This window comes from Lagopus muta, chromosome 1 (genome assembly GCF_023343835.1).
Source record: "Lagopus muta isolate bLagMut1 chromosome 1, bLagMut1 primary, whole genome shotgun sequence".
In the NCBI taxonomy this organism is placed as follows: Eukaryota; Metazoa; Chordata; class Aves; order Galliformes; family Phasianidae; genus Lagopus; species Lagopus muta.
Window position 1 is genome coordinate 50,381,045 of NC_064433.1, and position 20,640 is coordinate 50,401,684.

The 20,640-nt window shown below is 53.6% G+C and overlaps 2 protein-coding genes across 5 annotated transcripts; both read right to left on the reverse strand.

The window, feature by feature from the left end:
- Window positions 1-104: 104 nt before the first annotated feature.
- On the reverse strand, window positions 105-8,619 carry SH3BP1 (SH3 domain binding protein 1). 2 transcript variants are annotated; one of them, XM_048928699.1, is made up of 18 exons: window positions 8,198-8,619; window positions 6,477-6,519; window positions 6,125-6,229; window positions 5,444-5,595; window positions 5,067-5,178; window positions 4,915-4,991; window positions 4,400-4,535; window positions 3,722-3,790; window positions 3,300-3,390; window positions 2,948-3,090; window positions 2,762-2,873; window positions 2,593-2,674; window positions 2,328-2,408; window positions 2,104-2,220; window positions 1,870-1,967; window positions 1,534-1,663; window positions 1,285-1,397; window positions 105-909 (listed from the first exon to the last, which is right to left on the reverse strand). In XM_048928699.1, exons 1-18 carry the CDS (start codon window positions 8,257-8,259, stop codon window positions 629-631), a joined length of 2,004 nt encoding a protein of 667 aa, XP_048784656.1. In that variant the 5' UTR covers window positions 8,260-8,619; the 3' UTR covers window positions 105-628. The 2 variants fall into 2 exon arrangements, with proteins under 2 accessions (XP_048784656.1, XP_048784663.1); XM_048928706.1 differs by having other exon boundaries at window positions 109-909; window positions 5,444-5,520; window positions 8,198-8,615.
- Window positions 8,620-9,708: 1,089 nt separating this feature from the next.
- GGA1 (golgi associated, gamma adaptin ear containing, ARF binding protein 1) lies at window positions 9,709-19,891 on the reverse strand. Of its 3 annotated transcripts, XM_048968928.1 has the most exons (18): window positions 19,790-19,891; window positions 19,512-19,674; window positions 19,343-19,427; window positions 19,133-19,208; window positions 18,386-18,484; window positions 17,120-17,243; window positions 16,522-16,622; window positions 15,473-15,553; window positions 14,961-15,098; window positions 14,750-14,831; window positions 14,220-14,327; window positions 13,770-13,925; window positions 12,932-12,996; window positions 12,624-12,799; window positions 12,241-12,518; window positions 11,823-11,992; window positions 11,504-11,614; window positions 9,709-11,325 (listed from the first exon to the last, which is right to left on the reverse strand). In XM_048968928.1, the coding sequence occupies exons 2-18, from the start codon at window positions 19,540-19,542 to the stop codon at window positions 11,215-11,217; spliced, it is 1,992 nt and encodes a 663-aa protein (XP_048824885.1). In that variant the 5' UTR covers window positions 19,543-19,674; window positions 19,790-19,891; the 3' UTR covers window positions 9,709-11,214. The 3 variants fall into 3 exon arrangements, with proteins under 3 accessions (XP_048824885.1, XP_048824894.1, XP_048824880.1); XM_048968937.1 differs by having other exon boundaries at window positions 18,437-18,484; window positions 19,512-19,851; XM_048968923.1 differs by having other exon boundaries at window positions 19,512-19,849.
- Between the last annotated feature and the right edge of the window lie 749 nt (window positions 19,892-20,640).

Sequence of the window (20,640 nt, forward strand, 5' to 3'; positions counted from 1 at the left end):
GGGCGTGGTCGAGCGGAGGGAGAAGCGACAGCCTCGCCGTCCTATCGGCTGCCCAGAAAGGCGGCCGGGAGGCGGGACGGAACTAGGGCGCGCTGGCTGATTGGCCAAGGGCACCCCGCAGCTCGCTGGGGCAGCCGCAGCCGCCGTTACAGAGAGGGTCGGGCTGCCATACCGCTCCGGCCCGTGGCAGCGCTCGCGTCCCAGCGTTTATTGAAATCGTGTAGTCGTTATACGTACAGATATATACACGTCCACATGGGTTCGCAGGCATATATATCTTCTTAAAAAATAGAATCTTCTCACAGGCAAACCAACCGTACCTGTTCGTGGGCTCGAGGTGACGCGCTCTGAGGCAACGTGAGGCAAAATGGCGGCTGCGCGCTCACCTGAGCCGCGCCAGGCCCTGGTGCAGGGCTCTGCACGATGAGGCATTTCTCACCCCCAGCCGAAATACCGCAGGGCCTTCTCTTCTCTCTCTGAGGGAGGATGAGGGCCTGTGGGCTGAGGGGGGGGGGACCAGCAGGGGTCTGAGCCCTGCTGCCCAGCCTGATGGGGCAAGGTGGAAGGCTCATGGCGGCGGATGAAGAAGTGGAGGCAAGTGGGAGCTGATGGCAGCCCCGCGCCTTGCTCAGTCATTCTCCACTGTTGTTGTTCCAGCCAAGGGGCTCTGTCCTTCTGCCGTCCCCTCATCTGCGGTGCAGTTTGGAGTACTGATGGTGGGAAGCCCTGGGGACGTGAGAGATTCACGGCTATGGCGCGGTGCCGGCTGTGGGGGCAGTGGTGGAGGGATGGAGGGAGCACCCAGCCGTCGCGGCCGGGCCTTGGGGCTGGCGGTGTGCTCGGAGGTCATGCTTCGGGCTTGGGCTAAAGGCGGTGGCCCTGTGGGTCGAGATGGAGCCGGGCGCTTGGCTGGAAAGAGAGCAGAGGGGGGGTCATGGTGAGGGTCTCAGGTAGGGTGGGAGACAAGATGCTCCTTGCATAGCTAATGTAGCAGAACCCCACGTGAGTCAGACGGAGCACATCCCACTTTTTTGGGTCTTTTTCCCACCCTCTTCAGTTCGCAGTGAGACCTGAGCTTTGAACGGAGTGATGAGCTTTCCATCCCAGAGGCCCGCCTTGGGGACGGAGAGCAGAAAACAAGGGGACAGATTAAGGCCCTTTTCCTCCCATGTGGTAGCCTGTGTACCCCATCTTGCAGGATGTGGTGAAATAAGGAGAAACTGGAGAAGGTGGAGATGTCGGCCCTGTAGGCATCTCCCAAGCACTGTGCCTCTGTTTCCTAACCTTTGCGGGCAGTGTCATTGGCTGGTGTCGGAGCTGGTGGCACTGTGGCTTCAGAGGATGGCTTGGTCACCACTGGGGAAGGAGGCTGGGAGCTCACTTCAGAGTCATTTGTGCTGGAGGAGAAGGGAACAGTTGGGTGTTCAGATGATGGTTGGAGCCAGCACCATGGGGCACAGTGGTCCTGGCCTTGCAGCATGCGGGGAGGGGGTGGAATAGAGGTCAGGAGCCCCCTGCTCTTGCCAGACTTACGCCTCTTCATCCAGGGGAGATGGAGAGCAGGCTGGAGGGGATTTGGGTGGCAGTGTGTCTACTGGGGCAGCCTCATTAAGTCTGACATCCGCAGGCAGTGTGAACATCCCTGAGACATTGAAATCTATCTCTGCATGGGGAGAAAGGCCAAGAAGTGCTTACTGCATCCCTGCTAGACACTGAGCATGCCCCATGCCCCAGGAGCAGACTCTACAGCAGGGAACTGCAGCTGCCTGGGATGCCTGGGATCCATTCTGCTATTTGTGGTGCTTTTTTTATGTTCCCTTCACCCTCTGCTATGGTCCCCAAAGATGGAAAGACAGAGCGAAGGCCTACCTCCAGGGAAGAGTATGTCTGCATTCTGGATGAGGGCTTCCACGACTCCCACCACCTGAATGGAGGAGACCGAGGCCAAGTCCAGTTGCACAGGGTCTCTGAGAAGCAGAGGTGGGAGAGCCATCATTGAAGGAGTTATGGGAATTAACCCATTTTATGTTAATTCTGGAGGTGTAAAGCCCAAAAAGAAGGACTGCCTCTCTCCAGAAAACCTGCAACCCAGCCAGACCTCACCCTGTGCTCTGCTCTGGCCACAGCAGGTTGGGGCCTAGCACTATGGCGATGTTGCTGGGGGTCATTTTATTCACATGCTGGTGCTCTGCCAGCTTGGCTAAAAACTTGATCAGATACCTACAGGGTAAAAGGAGAACAAGGAAACAGTGAGTGCATGCTCAGGAAGGGAATGGCTGCCCCTGGTGAATGCATGGGATCAAAGCAGCCCCATCCCACAGAAACACCTCAAATTGTTGTAGCTGTCCTGGGGCAGGTGGCTGCAGGTGTCTCTCAGGCTCTGTACCTGGTTCTCAACGTCCTTTAAGCTGCAGGAGATAGAAAAAGAGAGCTCAGACCTCTTTGGAGGACAAAGATGGACTTGGTGTACAAGGTAGAAGGACTGATGATGCTGATGATAGGCACTGCTGTAACTTCTTCACTACTCCTCCCACCCCCAAAGTGAGAGGCCAAACAGCTGCTGGGCTGTTGGGCTTGTGAGCCTTGACCCACCTGGCCACTTTGATCCATTCGTCATAGAGCTTGAAGGTCATCAGAGGCTCGGGTAGCTCTCGCAGGTAGGATTTTAATGCACCTAGAGGGGGAGTGGGGAGGTGATGGAGGATGGGGGACAGCAGTGACCCCCTGCCCCCATATCCCTGCCCCATGTCACCACACCCACCGGCCACAGCATGGGGGTCTGAGTAAAACTCCTCTAGGGCATTAGAGCCACTGGCCAAGCTGCTCTTCAGCTTCCTCAGCACCGAAGCTCCTGCTGCCAGCCGGAAGAGTCCCTGGGGATGGAGCAGAGGGATGCAGAGTGCTGTGGAGTGTTTTTAGGGAGTGTAGGATGGTGAGGGCTGCCTACCTCCTCCTTCATGCCCGAGGCTAGCAGCATCATGACACAGGCCTCGATAGGCAGAGCAATCTCTCGGCCCAAGTTCTTGAGGTGTGTCTGCAGGGGCACGCCGTAGTACCCTAGCACTGGGGTTTCTGTGGTGAAGGAGGGCTCTGGGGGAGACAGGGAAATGTTCTTGGGGATTGGGGTCCTGGTGACAACCAACCATGGTGGCATCCCACTCCAAAGCTGGGGTTAGTTAGCAGTGCCCACTACCCCATGGTAGGAGGCAGCAGCAGGCATGGGGAAAAGAAGTCACCTTTCCCAGCCTTCCTGGCTGTTCCACAGCCATCCCCATGCTACCTTGCAAGTGATTGGGTACCTTTCTGGCTGTGGCTCTCCTTCAGCTCTGTCAGAGCCGAGTCCAGAGATTCCAGAGACTGCCGGTGGTACTGGGCTTGGATTTCCAGGAGCTGCCAGACAGGGAACAGCCAGTGCTCAGCTTGGCACTGTCCTCTCCAGAGACCCCATCCCCAGGACACTGCACTCATAAGAAGAGAGCACCAAGGAAAGCAAAGATACTGCAGGAAGAACTGCAAGGGAGATCCCCTGGATCTGTGGGATCATGTCTATAGTGGTAGATAGAAGACAAATTAGAGAGGGGGATGAATTGGGACAACTGCTCTATTTGGAGGCATCTTCTAGTGCATGCGGCACTCTGCTCTGGCTGGAGGGCTTGCTGCAAATGGAGACAAGGTTGGACATACCCCAGGAGACAATTCACATGCTAAGAGGAGAACTTACTCTGATGAAGTAGCTGGCATAGCTGTCTTCTTTGGTTGAGAAGTGGTAGAGGTCAGCCATGTACTCATCCTGGGAAGGGAGACACCAAGAAGAGCATCCTTCCCCCTCCTGCCTGGCACCCGAGGGAGAACAAATGCCTTCAAGAAGCCCCTCATTCAGGGAAGGTGATGGGAGGGAGGCTGGGCTGCATGGGGACCCTTCCTCACCCCTGTCACTTGTGTTTAGGTCATAGCAGTGACCTGTCCTACCATAAGGCCCTAGAACTTCACAAGAGGATCTCCCAGCTATGGTAGGTTCTGACAAACAAGGCAAAGAGCTCCCAAAAGGAAACAGCGTGGACATGTGGAAAGATGATGGGAATCAGTCCCCCTGTCACCCATCACAGAACCCAGATCAGCTGGGTCTCAGCCTGGGAGCACGCCATGTTCTCCCTGCTCCAGCCCCTGGAGCCTCCTCTCTGCAACAGCTTATGCTTCAAATCCTTTACTTTTGTTCTTCCCCAGGCTTGGGACATCTCCCTGTTTTCACACTGCTGGAAGGGAGATGGTTGCTTGTGCAGGGTGGACTGTGCTGACTGGCTTGCTCTTGTGTAGGAGTCACCTTGGATGGAGCTGCTGGAGGAAAGCAGATCTCCAGCCCTGGAGCTGCCCCAAGGAGGAGAGCCAGTGATGTTCTCACCTTGCACTGCTCCACCTTTCTCTTCACCTCCTCTTCCTCTTCCTTCAGGATCTCCAGTTTGTTGGCAGCAGAAGATGCCCCTGGCCCAGTTCCAGCTCCTGCACTGTTACTGGAACTCTTGGCAGCTTGGTTCAGCCTTTGAAGTGGGAGAGAAGAAGCAATGCTCACAGCTTCATCAGTGGGGACACAGGGTGAAATATTAGGAAAAAATAGTGAAATTAGGAAGAATTTATTCTTAGAGTGATGATGCACTGGAACAGGCTGCCCAGGGAACTGGTGAAGTCACTTTCCCTGCAAGTATTCAAGAACCATACAGATGTGGATCTTGTCCAACCTTAATGGTTCTATGATTCTGTGATTCTATGAACATGGAGAAGGGGTTTGGGGACAAGTTACTTCCTCTTTGGCTTCATTCCTGTCCCTTGGGAGATTTGCTCCCCATATTGGCAGAGGGCAGTTGTCTGCTCCTCTCCTCCAACCCAGTTGGTCTCCCATGACCACACCATGCTCCATACCGGCTCTTGATGGCATTCCAGTCAGAAATCAGCTTTTGGAGGGTCTTCTTGCGCTTCAGGATGATGGGAAGCTCCTCCTGGAAGAGAGGGACCAGGTTGAATGGCAAAGGTTTGGGGATGGAGCACTGGAGCTGGGGGTTGGCCATGACTACCTCGCTGAGCTTGTTGAGTGGCTGCAGGATGTCACGCTCTACAGCAATCTCAAACTCGGCCAAGATCTTGGCCAGCAAACTCTGGATGCAGCAGCCCATCTCCAAGGCTCTCCTGAAAGGGAGAGGGGTGAAACAAGCACTGGCTGGAGCCATGCCAGCCTCCAATCCAACATCCCTTACCATACGTATACCCATGTGGGGACCCAGAGCCAGCCCCTGTCCCCATTCTGTGCTTGGAGGCTGTCCCCTCATCCCCCTTGATGCTGGTGTTTTCCATTTTCTCAGGACGGTTTGACAGCCTGGCTTGGAAGTGGAAGCCCCAGAACCCAGGTAGCAGCTCAGCTACATTTTTGCCATCTTTTCCCACTGGCACTTACCCAAGGCTGGACTCTGTGTCCAGTTCCTTGAAGCTCTCAGCCATCGTTGCAGACAGAGCCATCAAGGGTAGCTTCTTCTGCACAGAGCCATAGGTTTGGGAAAAGAGATGATGAGCTGATGTGTGGCAGCTCACTCGCCCTGATGCATACCACTGTGGGCAAGGGACAGACAGCCTCCTAAACCCACACTGGTTCCCCACATCTCCCTCTGGTCCAGCTTCCTCTTGTCCTTGGGGCCAGAGTAAGAGCCCTTTGGATGTCTCTTTGGCCAAAGCCAGGACACAGTTGGCTAAACAGCTGGTTAGAAATTCACTAGACTTCTCCAAAACAGTGGAGAACTGTGGGACTCATGGAGGACACTATTAGGCTCAGCCCTGCCATGGCTTCAAGTGTATGGTGGAATTTAATGTCGAGAATAATTTAGCCAAGCTAGGAGAAGAAAGGGCCTGCAGTATCATGGGGAGGGCTTGCTTTCCAGACAGGAACTGGTGAGCACCAGCTGGGAAGGAGGTGGCAGGTTCAAACCAAGGAAGAGGAAGCAGTGGTGTACCCATGCCCAGCTGCACCATGCTGCTCCTCGCCACAGGAGTTCAGGAAAGGGCATGGGCTTAGGGCTTTGCAAAGATGCTATCTAGGCCTCAGGGTTTGTGATGGCTGAGGAGGTGTCCAGGGAACGCTCACCACTCTCTTGTCCATTTCGGCGCCGCAGTGCCCCTGCAGACAAGCCTGGAGCCTCTTGGACACGCTGTGAGCTGCTCGCTTGGCTGGCTCGATCCTCTGCTCGATCTGGGGGTGGAAAGGTGGCACCGATGAGCCCTTCTTTGTATCATGGGGGGCATGTCAGAGCAGTGCTCGCTGACACAGCCGTGCTGGATCTGCCAGTGCTGTGCTGAAGCCGCTGTGTTGGCCCTGGAGCCGCCCTCCAGCAGGCAGGAGTGTTTCAGCCCCATAACAAGGAGGTGCCAGTGGGGAGGATCGCAGGTAGGGATGGGGCATGTCCCCACGTGCAGGTGCAAGCTGGCACTCGCCTCACCTGCAGCAAATCTTCTGTCAGGAACTCAGTTGTTTCTTGGGCTCTGTGGAGGGAGAAGAACAAGAGAAGAAATAGGGGGACTTCCTCCCACATCTCACCCTCCTCTCCTTGAGGTCCTGATAGGAGGGGCTGGCTATGGCTCAGACCATCCTACCCAAGGCTACAAGTAGAGCGAGCCCAGGAGGAGAGCACCAGGACCAAGAGAAGCAGCTCCCCATCAAGCTGGACTTCAGGTGTCTCCCCATCAGGTGTCCCCTCATCAGATTGGGCTTCCAGCTCAGAGCACCTAGCTCAAAATACCCCAGTGGGACAGGGCCACTGTTCTGTTGATAAGTTTGGGGGTAAAACTTTCTCCCAACTGCCTCTTCTCTGAAGGCAAATCCAAGGCAGCTCCTGCTGGAGCCCTGTGGGCATCTGCCTTTGCTGGGCAGATTGCTGGAAGTTGAGGTGCCACCAGGGCTGGAGCAATAGTAACATTGTAGTAAGGCTGGAGAGGTAGACCAACACCAGCCCCCTGCAGGGCATAAAATGAAGGCAGCTTTCTGGTTGCTTTTGCAAGCATGTATGCAGAGTGAATCTTGCAAAGGAAGCTTCTGGTTTGCAGTAAATTCTGATCAAAACCCAATTCAAAACCCAACACCCAAGGCTGCCAAACCTCCATGACTCCTCCCATAGGGGAAACTTTGCTTAGTGGACCCGTGTCCTTTCAGCTCTCTGGGAACCTCCTCTGCTGCTGCTTTATCCCCCTGCCTGGCCACTTCACGTTTCTGTTTTCAGCTCCTGCAAGAACTGACATGGGACGAGCTGCAGGAAACGGGGGTGGTTGGCTTGAAGGCAGCCAAAGTCACGTGAGATCGCAGCCCCGTGGAGGAGAGGCTCTGCGGTGGGTGAATTGCTCTCTTTGGGGCTGCATGAGCTGCGTAGGGCCTTCTGCACACCCAGCCTCAAGCAAAATGGAGGCACGTGGAGATGGAAAAGCTCTCTTCTGGGGTAGAGAGGTGGGAGAAAACAGTTGGTTCCCATTGGGAAATGCAGGAAGGGCAATAGGCGACTGGGTTGCAGCTCTGCAGTGGTGGCTGAAGGCCCCTGGTAGATCTGGGGCTGGTCCCCATCAGCCTCCTAGGGCTCAGGAGTCTGTGTGCCTCTGTGCAGAGGTGGCTGCAGGAAACAGGGAGTGAGGGGGCTGGGGAGGGAAGGCCCAGCCCTGGGTTTTGCAAGGGGAGAGCTCTGGAAAGCCAAAAAGAAAAATAAGGAAGTGGTGGAAGTGAGACTGAGCTGTGGGAATACGTTTGAAGCTGGAAGTCCTCCACAGGTTCTGCTACAGGGTGTCCACACTGCTGGCCAGATGCGGGGCACCAGGCACCCATCTGAATGGAGGGAGCAAGTCCCAGATCCTCTTGGACACCGCACAGCCTAGGGCATGTGGCTGGTGTGACCCTGCCCATTGCCCTCGTGTCTGGGGGAGGCCAACCTGTGTGGGCAGCCAGGTTGTGCAGCCCATCACTGGTGAGTAGCACCAAGCTTCCATCCCACTACCCTGCAGCACCAGGGAGCTGGTACCCACAGCCCCTCAGCTTATGCTGAAGATGCTTTAAGCCCATCTCCCACATTTTCCCTCTTCCCTGACCGCCCGGGTGCCCAATCCAGCCTGGTGCCCACTCCCAGGCCCTATATCCTGCTCCCTCCCAGCTCAATGACCCTGGAAGTAGAGAAGTCCTTACCGGCTGGTGGCATTGGGATGGGACAGCTGCTGCCGCATCCGATTGAACTGCCTCTTCATCATCTTGGGAGATGAAGCTCAGCACCCCTTGGTGACACTTGGCATGGGACGCCCACAGCCCTTCTGCTGTGCAGAGCTGCCGCTCTCTGAGCACCTCTCCCTCCTTGCTCCTTCCTTCTTCCCTGGTTCCCTCTTTTTCTTTTTGCCGGTTTGTCCCCTCCCCAGCCCCTCCCCGGGGACTGCCTGCTTTTTCTTCCCCTCCCTTGGGCTCTCTCTCACAGTCCCTCTCTTTTTCTGAGCTTCCTTCCTGGCTGCGGATCAGGTAAGAGCGGTTCAGAGCTCTGCTCTGCTCTGTGTTCCTGTCACCACCCTACAAAGTATAAATAACTTAAGCCTAGCCTTAAAGGGGAAATATTATTGCAGCAAACACATAACAAGGCAGGACAGGCACACTCTGCTGCTGAGCTCGAGTAGGTGGCCCACGCTCTGTTTTTCACCCGCCTTACCGTGTTTACCACCAGCTGTGGTGTGGGAGGGCACTTGGGGAGGGTAACATACACCCCACACTACCTGGTCATCCCAGCACCCCTCTGCAGATGGCAAAGCCATTCCTTCCCCCTTCCCCTGCTGCCGTTGTAAGGTTGCATGGTGACCACAAGCTTCATGTTTCCAACCATAGCGTCCCTCTGCAGAGCTGCACTCAGCTCAAGCCACACAGTGCAACTTTTTTTTGTTGTTTTTGCTATAAGTATTCCCCCGCAGATTTTGCTCCCATTCTGCACGATGCAAAGCTTGCTTTATCTCCGGCTGGGACTTTCCTCCTCCTGCACTAAGAGCAGAGGCTAAGCTATGTGGAACCAGCAGGGTTGGGAAGTGGTCACTCCAGTTGTGCCCCGAAGTCTGGGGCTGCTGGGCTCTGCTCTTCCTTACCGGAGGGTGCAGCAGAAGCAATCCTGTTTCCAAGGGACACAGCTTAGTGGGCAGTATCAGCACGTGGGTGGTTGGACTAGATGATCTAAAAGGTCTTTTCCTACTTTAATGATTCTAAGGGGAGGACCAAGCAAGGGAATGCTGCCTGAGCATCATTTTGCTCTAAAACCTTTAACCAAGTGGCCACCCACGCCTAACTCTCAGCAACCAACCTCCAGCTCTGCACCAAAACCGCCCTAATAGAGCTGCTTCCGATCAGCTACCTCGGGGAGGAGGAAGTTTTGCTGCAAAGCCACCAGCCCACAAACAGCCCTGCAGCCTGGGAACAGCTCCCCATGAGCTCGGGGGCTCCTGCCCACTGCTTGCCCCAGAGAAAAGGAAGCAGAGCACAGCTCGTAACGTTGACGGGGCCTGCCCTCAAACAGGAATTGAGAGCAGCAGGGGACTTCCACCATTCACTCTCCCTGCTCACGAGCCAGTGAGATGGGAGCAGTGAGGCCCAAGAGGAGCTGGCAGCGGCCCCATGCAGGGCCAACAGCTCCTCGGTGCAGTCAGGGGAAAATGCAGTCAGAAGGCACAGCGTGAGGAAAGAATTCTTTATTTCCCATAAATACAGCAGATTTGTCGCGCCGGGCGTTTTTTATTTTTGTTTTCTTCCATTTACAGAATTTGCACTGAAAATATATACAAGTCTGTTCAAGAACCAAACAAGATCTGCAAAGAAAAAAAAAACCCATACAAAACCCTGAAAAGAGACCAGAAAGGGAAGTAAGACACAGCAGAACCTCAGCATAAAGACCTTGCTTCCCCCTCTTCTCCAGCACATGCTGCACCCAGTTTCCACCTTCACTGTTCCAAGCAGAAAATACAAAGCACCTCGCTCATCTCCATCACGTGCAGACTGCCTTCTACCTCTGGCCAGCTAATGCAGAGCTCAATTTGCCCCTAAGAGCCAGCTCAAACTGCTTAGAGGTGGGAAGCAGCTCCTATGGCCACAAGCCCTATCAGGACACGGATTGCTTAAGACATTCCACCCCCTGGTCTCCTCCATGCCTGCAGATCCTCACTCTAGTGTCACAGTGATCAGGGGGCTGGAGCGAGTCCCCCTCTGGGCAAAGGGGCACAAGGCACAGCTGTACCCCAGTCCCCGCAGTGCAGAGCTTCATGGTGCCCCCTGGCGATGCTCAGAGCCCAACTCCCATCCTCTCCCCTCCCCAGCCTCAAGGAGAAAGGATTCAGCCCACCGAAGGCCCCTTTTGAATTGTGTCAGCCCTGCGAGGGGCAAGGACAAACAGGCGATGTTCCAGCCGCAGTCCCAAATGCTCGCTGCAGTAAAGTGTAGTGGGAAGATGTGCGCTTCCGCCCGGCAGGAGTTCAGTGCCCAGAAGCCAGAGCTGAAGCAGCTGGGGAGGCACAGAATGAGCCCTGTCCAGGGCCCACCTCCCACCAACAGCTCTGCCTGCTATTGGAAAGAGGGGGCTGGGGGAAGATTTCTCCCTGGCCCCCAAAAGCAAGGATCACTGCCTGCTCTCTGGAGCTAGGAAGACACCTAAGTCCTTGTTCAGTTCTAAGGTCATCCCATCAGACAGGAAACCACTAGGGCCCAGCTGCAAGGCTAGGGCAAGGGAAGATACCCCACAGCTCAGCATTTGCTAACATGAGAGAACAATGTAGAGCATGAAGCAGCTGAAGGGTTGGGGGAGATGGAGAAGGGAAAGGATCTTCCTTTGCTAGGCCCTGCCTCAGGCTGAGGCTGTTAAAAGCTCACCATCCTTGCTTCCCACTGCACCAAGAGGGGGAAAGCAGGGTTAGAAGAGATGCTGAACAAACTAGAGAGGGAGGGGTGCCTTTGGAAAAGCAGGGAAGGCAACTGTTCAGCCACAAGCAGCTTGACTGCACTCCTGCTCTTGTGGGATGAACATCTCCTGGTGTCTGCTCTCATCCTGGAGGCACAGTCCCTCTGGCACTCACCTGGCTGATTGGAGAATTGAGCATGAGCAGCAGCCCCCCACCCGCCCTCCCCATGTCCTCAGGCTGCTTCAGCCCCACAGGGCTGGCTTCCAAGTGTAGTGCCTACAACATGCAGCCCTAGAGGTTGCCCCAGGACTCTGGTGGGGGGAACTGGTCCACATCCCCCATTTCATTGTAAGTTTGCTCTCCCATGGTGAAGGTCAGCTTGTATCGTAGCCTCACTTTCTCCTGGAGGAAAGGGAGAAAAGATAAGCAGTCAGAAAGGAAGGAAAACATTAAGAACAAGTCATAAATACTTTAAGATTAAGAATACCCTGCACAGAGCACAGGGAATATGGATAGTTCATTCTGTTTCAGGCAGAGGGGAGCAGGGCTTTGCCTAGGCACTAGGGGATGGTGCTGTTACCTTCTGTGGGTTAGCAAGCAGCAGGACTTGTGTGATGGCACTGGGATGGACAATGGGGTTGAACGCTGGCAGCTCTGTGCCTGAGGGTGGCTGTAGTTTCACCTTCATCACCTAGGGAAAAAGAAAGGCATCCCACAGTGCTGAGGGACATTACAGCTAGAGGCCCTGGTCAGATATATAAGGAGCTTTCAGTTTCTAAGAAAAAAGAAATATAGTTTTGGGTCCTGCTCCACAGAGCTTTCCACCCACCCTACCTCTCCTGCAAAGGGAGAATCTCATGGGAACTGTCTGTGGACCCAGGCCCCAGCAGTAGCCTTACCTTGGGGACAGCAGACTGAAAAACAATGTTACGGATGGGCTGCGGGGCCGTGCTAAGCATAGAAATCACCACCACCAGCACGTCGGGCCTCTCGGGAAGGGCATCCTTAGCAAAGTGGAAGAGGATGCGAAAGCCATGCTGATCATACACTGTCACAGGAAGGATGCTGCCTGTGGGAAAGGCAGGGACAGGTGGTAGTCAGCCAAGAAGGGACTGGCAATCCTTCCCATCAGCCATGCTCCACACAAGCAACAGAGATACAACCTCCCTGAGATCTGACAGGCAAGCTTTCTCACATTCTTCAGTTTATGCACTCTCCTCATACCTTGTCCATTCTCCCCTCCCACCCCCCTCAGTTTGTGTGGTGAGCTTCCAAACAGTTCATTTCCCCCCTTCCCAAGCTTTAATCCTAGCTCACTGGGTTTGATTGACTCCAGAGGCACAGTGATGTTGGCTAGCGAGATCTCTGGGGGCAGCGTGGAGGCAGGAGGCTGTGGTGGGACTGAAGTGCTTCCTGGTGGTGTGGTGGCAACTTTTGGAAGCGTAGCAGGCAGCTCTGAGTTCAGGGGCAGTGGGGGGTTAGGAGGAACACTCTGGAGCACAGGCAGAACACTGGAGTTTTGGGCTGTGGCACCGGAGCTGCTCCGGTTCTGAAGATCCCTCAGAGTGAGCCGGGGAGGTGGCTGCTGCTTCTCCCTGCAGATTTAGAGAGAGAAAGCGAGGAGTGAAGCAGTGCACTGAAATGTCTGTATCCATGAAAAAAGGTGGGAAGAGATGCAAGATTGCCCTGGTCCTACTTACCATCGCACTTGTTGGGACTCTGGAGGCAGAGACTGTTGCAGCAATGTCTTGCCCAGGAGGTCCAAGTCATCCAGGCCACTTGTGAACGTAGGTTTGGGGGAGGATGTACCTGCATCTGCTTTGACTGGCGCTGCTATCACAACAGGGGCGATGCTGAGCTCATTGCTATCTGATGACTGCAGAAAGAGTGCACAGAAGCCCCCCCATCAGCAGGGTTCCTTATCAACACCATCAATCACTTCCTTACCTACTCCTTTTGTTCCTTCCACCACCCGCCCCATCAGCTTCTCTGGCTCCCAGCATGTTACCTGGAAGCTGTTCCAGCCACTGCTGTCACCAGCCTGGGCAGGATGTGGTGCTGGATCATTCAGGCCTGCCAGGAATAAAAGCAAAAATGGACCCTATCTGCCATGTGGGTAAGGACACTTAAAGGGGCCTAAATGAGGCATCTGTAACAGATCCCTCTGGTCAGGCAGGACATGGAAGCAGTAGGGCAGAGTCACCAACATGGTCTCCCATCTCAGGCTTCCATCCTTGCATAGGAAGGAGCAGGGAGGGTGGTATTTTCTCTGCCCAAAGATCCCCACTCTAAGTCAAGTTCCCAGTGCAACAGATCCCACTTTCACATGCATCTGGGGGACCATACTACTACTTCATGCTGTTGTACTTGAAGCACCTATCCTAGGAGAGTACACTTCATTGGGAAAAATAGAACTTTTTAGGAGTGGCACCACACAAGACTTGCAACTTGCATTTGAACAGCTCTAGAAGTCCCTGTGTGTATACTGTTAATATGTTTGCACTTTGCAGCTAATGTCACACGAAGAGCTGGATGTGATCCACCCGTCATGCCATCTGCTGATGGACAATGTATCAGTCTTGATTTGCCTGACAGGTCAGTTTATCCAGAGCAAATTAGAAGGTAAATCCCCTGTAAGTTCTCTGGGTGTCAAAAAAACACTACGAGATTGAAGTTCAGAATCAAGCCAGAGTCTTTCCTGCCTTTTCCCTTGCTCTAAATGTGGGTGACATCTTGGTTTTTCATGAGTCACCTCTCCCAGAGCTCTCCTGCCACAAGAACCACCATCCACTCAGACTCTCGATGGTGAAGGACGTAATGGGAAGCTTTTGCTCTGGTCTTCTCACCTAAAGACATAAGTTCATCATCCAGCAAGGAAACAGAGCCAGCTTGGTCAGGCACAGGGACTGCTGAACCACCTGAAAGGGTGGGCAAGGCTGGGTAGGAAGGCCCTGTTGCTGGGAGCTCCAGTCCTGACAGATCCAGAAGCGCAGAGGTGCTGCCTGTAAAGAAAACACAAGGTGAGAAGGGTTGGGATAAGGTTTCTGTCTCAGAGTGCCGAGATGCAGTTCCCATCCTTCCTCACAATTGGGAGAGGGAAATCCTCATCTGTTCTCTCTCACAGTTCCCTCCTTTCATGCAACAGTCATCTCCACAAGCCATTCCCTCATCTCTTTAGCCTATCTCTGACATCCTGCAGGTATCCCCCTTCCACTTCTCTCAATCTTCTTATACACCAGAGGAAATCAGCAGTAGGGTCTCCGTGCTTCATCTCCCTATTCCCCAGGTCTCCTCACCTCGAAGGGGACCAGCCACCATCTCCCCATTGACCTCTTCTCCCCATACGAGCTGCTTGTAGAGATTGATCACCTGTGTCAGGTTGTCATTGGCTTGCAGGATCTCCGCTGAAATGGAAGAGGTAGAAGATTTTAAAAAGCAGAGAAACAAGACAGTGACTTTTATACCCATCTCAGTCTATTTCTTCAAAGTAAGGCCCAAGGAGCTGATGGTATCCCACCACAGGCAGCATTTCTACCTCTGCTGCTGCAGACTGCATCAAAATACATTGGCAACTCCAGCTTCAGCAGCATAAGCACAAAATTTTCTTTCTACAAAGGAAATGAACACTGGGGGTTCATGATTGGGATCATCTGCCCCCACCTAGCACTAAGCCATAGAATAGCCAGCCTACAGCAAGCAGCCACAACAAAAAGTGGCAGGCTTCTAAAAAAATGCTATACCATAGACAGCCCAAGCATTGATTCCCTAATAGAAGATAGAGTGAGAAGCAGACAGAACAAGAAAGGTCAGGGTCAGCTCTGCTTACCCAAAGCTTCATCGTTGTCTTCGGTGTCGCTGGCAAGCCGGAAAAGCATGGGTCTCATGCGCTCACAGCGCTGATACAGCTCCTGGGGGAAAGAAGGGGCACTGAGATGAGCAGCAGGATGCTGATAGGGTACAAACTAAGCAGGAGGAACACAGGAGAAACAACTGTCTCTGCTAAACCCAGGGAGGACACTGGGATAGCCTCTCCTCACCTTCATCAGGTCCTCATTGCTCTCTGTTGTCTCCCCCTTGCTGTAGTTTGTCACCATCTCTGTCAGCAGCTTCACATTGTTGTTCACCTCCTCAATGGCATTCACTCTCTTGGAGATCTTTTCCATGCGCTTCTGGTCCTGGAGGGGAAACACATGGGGAAGGAAGGATGTCTCTGCCTGCCAGCAGTGTGAGGAGGAAGAAAGGTTGGGCCAGCCAACACATCAGCTCCCTGACTTTAGTCACAGCAACACTGCCCCCCAGAATAGACTCCACTTCAGTGGGAAAACCCCAGGTTATTTCTGCACCAGCACTTGCCAGACAGGGCTGGAACCACCACAGACCTTGTGCTGCAGTAGCTCCACCTACAGTCATTTCTCCAAGTAGCCAAAGGATGGCACAAGTCATACAAGGACTCTTTGGCACTGCTGCTGAACAACTGATCCATTGCCCTTTGGTACCAAGCAGTGCCATCCAGGCCGTGGCTCCCTACCCCCTTTTTCCTCAGCCATACCTCCTGAACCATCTCCTTGATGAGCTTGTTGGCAGCCCGAAGGTCCTCAGGATGGGAACTTTTCAGGAGACGTGCCAGTATCTGCAAGAGAGGAGGAATCTCTGAGCCCAGGCTGAGAGGTGGCAGCTGGCATTGCTCTTACAGCACCAGAGCTTGTGGTGATGCCCTGCCCAAAAGAGACCGAGTACAAGTTGTCTTCCTTTCCCCATTGTGGTTCTGGTTGTGTAAGAAAGGTCTTTCTGTGAAAGTCTCCTGCATTCAAAGCCTGCCCCTCCCTGCCTGTTACTCACAGTAGAGACCCTGGAGCACAGCAGCACAAATCCTGCAACAAACAAAACTTGTTTTACACAGGGAGATGCCATAGGGTTGCGATGGGCTATTCTCTCTCCACACATGCTCCTTTCATAGCTGTAATTGGCAAAGAGGGAGACCAACCATTTTCTCTTCTACTTCCTAGTCACTGGAGTCCTTCAAGACATCTACAATTCCCCATTCCCCATTTGTGGAAACAGATTATGTACCCCGCAGCAAATTGACATCACATCTCTACTGATGAAACAGACCCAGAAAAGCCTAACACTTAAACATATCAGAGGTTTGTCTGAATGGTGACTTGACTGACAGAAAGGTAATATAGGATGAATCCAGGAAGATACGAGCAGCTGAGCTATAAGCACACTGCAGTGGTTTGAGCGAGGAAAAGTTAACAACATCTGGGGCTGGGATTTACTTAAACCTTACGGCCAGATAACTCTGGAGCCTGGAGAGAGCAAAACAAACCTCTCAGAATCTGCTGGGCTAATGCCAGCATGTCATCCATTGCACCATCCCGCAGTTAAGAGCTCCAAAGGTCAAACAGACCCACATGCTTTACCTAAGGCTGTTTCCTTTGTCATAATTTTGCAGAAGGCCCTCAACATTCCTTTGATGCATGTCCTGAAGCATTCAGAGCAGGAGCCTTGACTCTTACTGGATCTTCTACTCCGGAGTACAGGAGACCTCAGAACAGAGGTGTTGCCCTCTGCTCTTTACCTGCACAGACCTCTTACCTTTGATTTCTCTTCATCATCAAAAATGATGTTTTTGGGCCGAGGAGGAGGTGGTGGAAAAGGAGCATCATCAGGCAGTTTTGGGTCAGATTTCACAATACCTGCAGTAGAGACCAACAGAGATATCAGGAGGCTTCACCCACTGGGAGGAGGCACACTACCACCTAGGTCAATTATTTCCTAACAGCTCATCAAGCCTAGCTGGAACGCAGGGGATTAGGGGCAGCTTCTGCCATTCATAATCTTAAATTGTGTTGTTATGCAAATATTACCCCCCTTCAGCACTGTCCTGTCTTTGAAAAATCCAGCTCTCAGTACTACCAAAGCACTTGTATCCCTTCAGCACCAGTCCATTCCAGTGCGCCACCTCCTGTAGGGAACAAGCAATATTTTCTTCCAACCCATTAAGCACTTCAGACCCCCTGCAACTCTCTCTGCCCATCCAGGAGCTCCAAGGCACCCATTTCTTCAGCAGCCCTTTCTGTGGAACCTGGCAGACCTATAGATGTGCTGTGTCTGGGCAGAGGGTATGGAGAGCCTGTTTTAGATTCTCCCTGGACAAATAAGGAGAAAAACTTTCCAGACCACTGCCTCTTACCTTGTTTCTTTAGCATTTGGTAGGCCTCCAAGATCTTCACCTCGTGAGGCAGCCCCAGCGTCCAGCTGTACATCAGCTCCAAGATCTTTGACTTCACTTTTTCTGGTGTCCGGCTGCCAAGATACTACAGAAACAGAGAAGAGGTGACTTGAAGCTCATGTGAGCTGTTGCAAGCCCAGCCTGTTTCCCTCCTCTCCTCCCCCAGAAGTGAGACAGTTCCCAACGGCACAAGGAAAAGAGGAAGCAAGCAGGAAAGCTCATGAGGCCCTTGCAACATGTCCTGTGCCACTACAGGAGGTGGGAGAAATGCTGGGCCAGCAGACCCTTGGTAACACCCATGGATGGGTGGAAATGCTCAGGAGGGTCTTTATCACCTTGTGAAGGAAAGCATGCTGCTATCAGAAGCTGCTGGGAAAGGCAACCCTTCAGAGAGCAGGACTGGGAGGTGAGGTGAAGGGCTGTAGGTGACAGTCCCTAGGGCAAGGCCCAGCACACCCTCGGCTGCACACTGCATCACAAAGTGCCTGACACTTTTTATAGCAAGCTGGCAAGCCACAAACACCTCACTGCTGGATGCAGCTTTCCCACTATTGTGCAGTCACCCTTCACTCTTATTCCATGGGTCTGCTATGTGCTGGTAGTAAAAACAGCAAATGTGCTGCCAGTGGCTTAAGGCAGATGACATCCTCTAGATCACCCCAGCAAGACGACTGCAGAATGATACTGTTGCAGTCCCTGGATATTCAGATATTCATCCACACAGATCACAAGCTGTGACTGACAGCCTCCAGTTTTCCTTAGTTATATTTAGTCTGTTTTTCCTTAACTCCATCCTTGCTGGCATCATGAGCTGACTGCCCTGGCTGAATGGAACAGCATGCCCAGGATGTGTTGCTGCTGAAACAGCAGCATCAGCAGAGGAGCAGGTAAGGACCTGGTCCTTCAGATGGACTTGCTAGACCATGCCAACAGGCCTGGGCTTGTCCTCAGTGTCTCAAGCAGATTGGGATACCCTGGAAAGGTAAGAGTCACAGTGTCAAAGCTGAGAGAGGTTCCCGAGCACAAAAAAGGCTTAGAAGAAATGCAGCAAAGGTGACTCCAGGCATGCTGATGGGCGCAGAAGTCTCACAAGTGCTGGCTGCATCAGATCTAGCTGGCCCTCAGCTTCCTGTGCTCCGAAAGACCTCTGGCCCCTCTGCTCTGCCACTTCTTCCCAAAGCCCTCTTTCCACCATCATCACCTCCAGGAGGATCCCCAGGGACCCACCTTTGGTGACACCACCTTGATGAGCTCATTAAGGAAGCGGAACTTGCCCACCTCATCGTGGAAGCGCTTGCCGCAGCTCTTCATGCAGGACTCCAACACCTGGGAGAGGATGAGCCCATGAGCTAGGTCAACATTCGGCTTCTCGCCAGGCACAGAACCTGAGGCTTTCCTTACAGCATCTCCAGGGATAGGCCATCCATAGCTTCCTTGGACAACCTGTGCTGTTGCCTCACCACCCTCTGAATAAAGATCTTCCACCTCAGATCAACCTAAATATCTCGTTTTTTACTTTAAAGCCATTCATTACTGTTCTATCACTATTAAAATCATGTAAAAAGTCAGTCCCCCTCCTGCTTATGAGCTCCCTTCAAGTACTGGAAGGCCACAGTGAGGCCTCCCTGGAACATTCTCTTCTTCAGGCTGAAGAAACCCAGCTCCCTCAGCCTGTCTTCATAGGAGAGGTGCTCCAGTCCTCTGATCACCATGGAAGAGGACACCCTTAGTGCAGCAGAGCCATCCTAAGGCAGAGAGCTCTCAAACCCCACGGTTCACCACGTGATAAGAGGAACAGAAAACTTCCCAATGACTCCCATGCTCCTCCCTACGGACAAGGTCTCCCCCACCTGTCACCCTCCACTGGGTGCTGCCACTGCCACCTCTCTCCCACCCCACGCATCGGAGTTTTCCCAGAGCACCACAAGCTTTTGGTGGGACACCCCCACTGCCCTCCATCACGTCCTGCCTTACCGTGAGGGCTTGAATGGCCTCCCATTCCTGCGGGGACTGGATCTTGTGAGCAAGGAGCCGGGTGGCGAGCGGAGGGCTGGAGGGAGAGGAAAGCTGCATGGTGATTGAGGAAATGCCCACCTAGCCGTGCTGCTATCTGGGGCAGGAGAGCATGTCACAAGCTAAAGGCGCTGACAAAGCACCGGACGGCGAGGCCTGAGGCCCACTCACCCCTCCAGCTCCTTGTTGAGCTGCTCGCAGAACGCATTGATGCCATCCCAGTCCAGCTCCTTGTTCAGCGGGTTGGTGGCCTTGTCTACGGGCGGCAGAAGGGCAGTGCGAGTGAGGCGAGTCCCCTCAACCCCCGCCCTCCCCCCCATCTGCCCCTGCCAGCACTCACTGATGCGCGCCTCCAATGTCTCGGCCTCCATGGCGGGGCCGCCGCCGCTCCTCAGCGGGGCCGCCACCGGCCCATCGAGAGAGCCCAGAAACCTCTAGAGCGCCGCCGGCTCCACCATAGAGTGCCGGAAGTCGGAAGTGCAGAGCGCCGCTCCGCGCGCCCCCTGCCGTGACACCGCCCGAGTTACCATAGAGTTCATCGCGTAGTGGAGAAAGCGAGACGCGAGAAGAAGGCCTCCAAGAGGAGAGTATAGGGAATGAATAGAGCCGGAAACCAACCGTCGCACGGAGCCCAACCGGAAGAAGCCCTTCTGTTGTCAAGTGAAGCTACTTCTGGTGGGGCCGCAAACGACTTCCGCCTCGTGAGGGAGCTGCGTGTCCTTTAAAAGGACACGAGCAGGCCAGCGCCAGCGCATGCGCTTTGAGTGCCTGTCTGCTCTGAGTGGAGCGGAGCTCAGGCTTTTAAAATGGCGGCGGCAGCTCTTGGTGTTTTAAAGGCGTTATAATGATATCAAGCCTGCTTCTGCGCTTCTGGAGCAGTTGTTTTTAAATAGTTGTTAATCTTATGCCTTTTTCCTGCTTGGAGAAAGCTTCCTCCAGGAATAGTAAACAGCTCTCTCCTTTCTCTTTGTGGCTCTTAATACAAACGATGGCACTTAATAAGGGCTGTTTTCTCTGCCTTCCTGTGGTCTTGGAGAGAGCACTGTGCCTTCCCTGTGTGTTGCTTTACATCACTCACAGAACAGATCCCACGGGGCTATGCCCCAGTGTCACCCTGATGGCTTTTCCGGATGGGCAGCCATTGTTTTCAGGGGAAACTTGGCCATTAAAAACTACCTTCTGGTGCCTGAATGCAGTTCTTTTTTTAACTCTTACCACCTTGCCTCACAAAGCTTTCTTCAGGGCCTTTCTTAGCAAATTGCCACATCCCTTGCTGTGTTCAGGCACGTTTTATGTGAGTTATTTCGGTCCTATGAGTCACTTCTGCCTATTACTGCTACCCCTTCCATTTTTCTGAGAATCTTGAAGTCATTTGCAGGAGTCCAGGACCTCACTACTGCTACTGTAGGTCACGTGTGATCTGAGCAGAAGGTGCGTGCCTCCACTCCCTGACCCAGAAAGAGACTGCA

Bases quoted from the DNA above. Each gene is read 5' to 3' on its own strand.
- SH3BP1 (XM_048928699.1), bottom strand. From the start codon at position 8,259: ATGATGAAGAGGCAGTTCAATCGGATGCGGCAGCAGCTGTCCCATCCC. The intron at 5,596-6,124 runs GTGAGCGTTCCC...CCTTGCCCACAG, and splicing joins CCGAAATGGACAAGAGAGTG to TGGTATGCATCAGGGCGAGT. The intron at 910-1,284 runs GTTAGGAAACAG...CTCTCTTTCCAG, and splicing joins CAATGACACTGCCCGCAAAG to CCAAGCGCCCGGCTCCATCT.
- GGA1 (XM_048968928.1), bottom strand. From the start codon at position 19,542: ATGGAGGCCGAGACATTGGAGGCGCGCATCA. The intron at 18,485-19,132 runs GTAAGGCAGGAC...ATCCTCTCCCAG, and splicing joins AGGCCATTCAAGCCCTCACG to GTGTTGGAGTCCTGCATGAA. The intron at 15,099-15,472 runs GTATGGCTGAGG...TTTCCCCTCCAG, and splicing joins TCAAGGAGATGGTTCAGGAG to GACCAGAAGCGCATGGAAAA.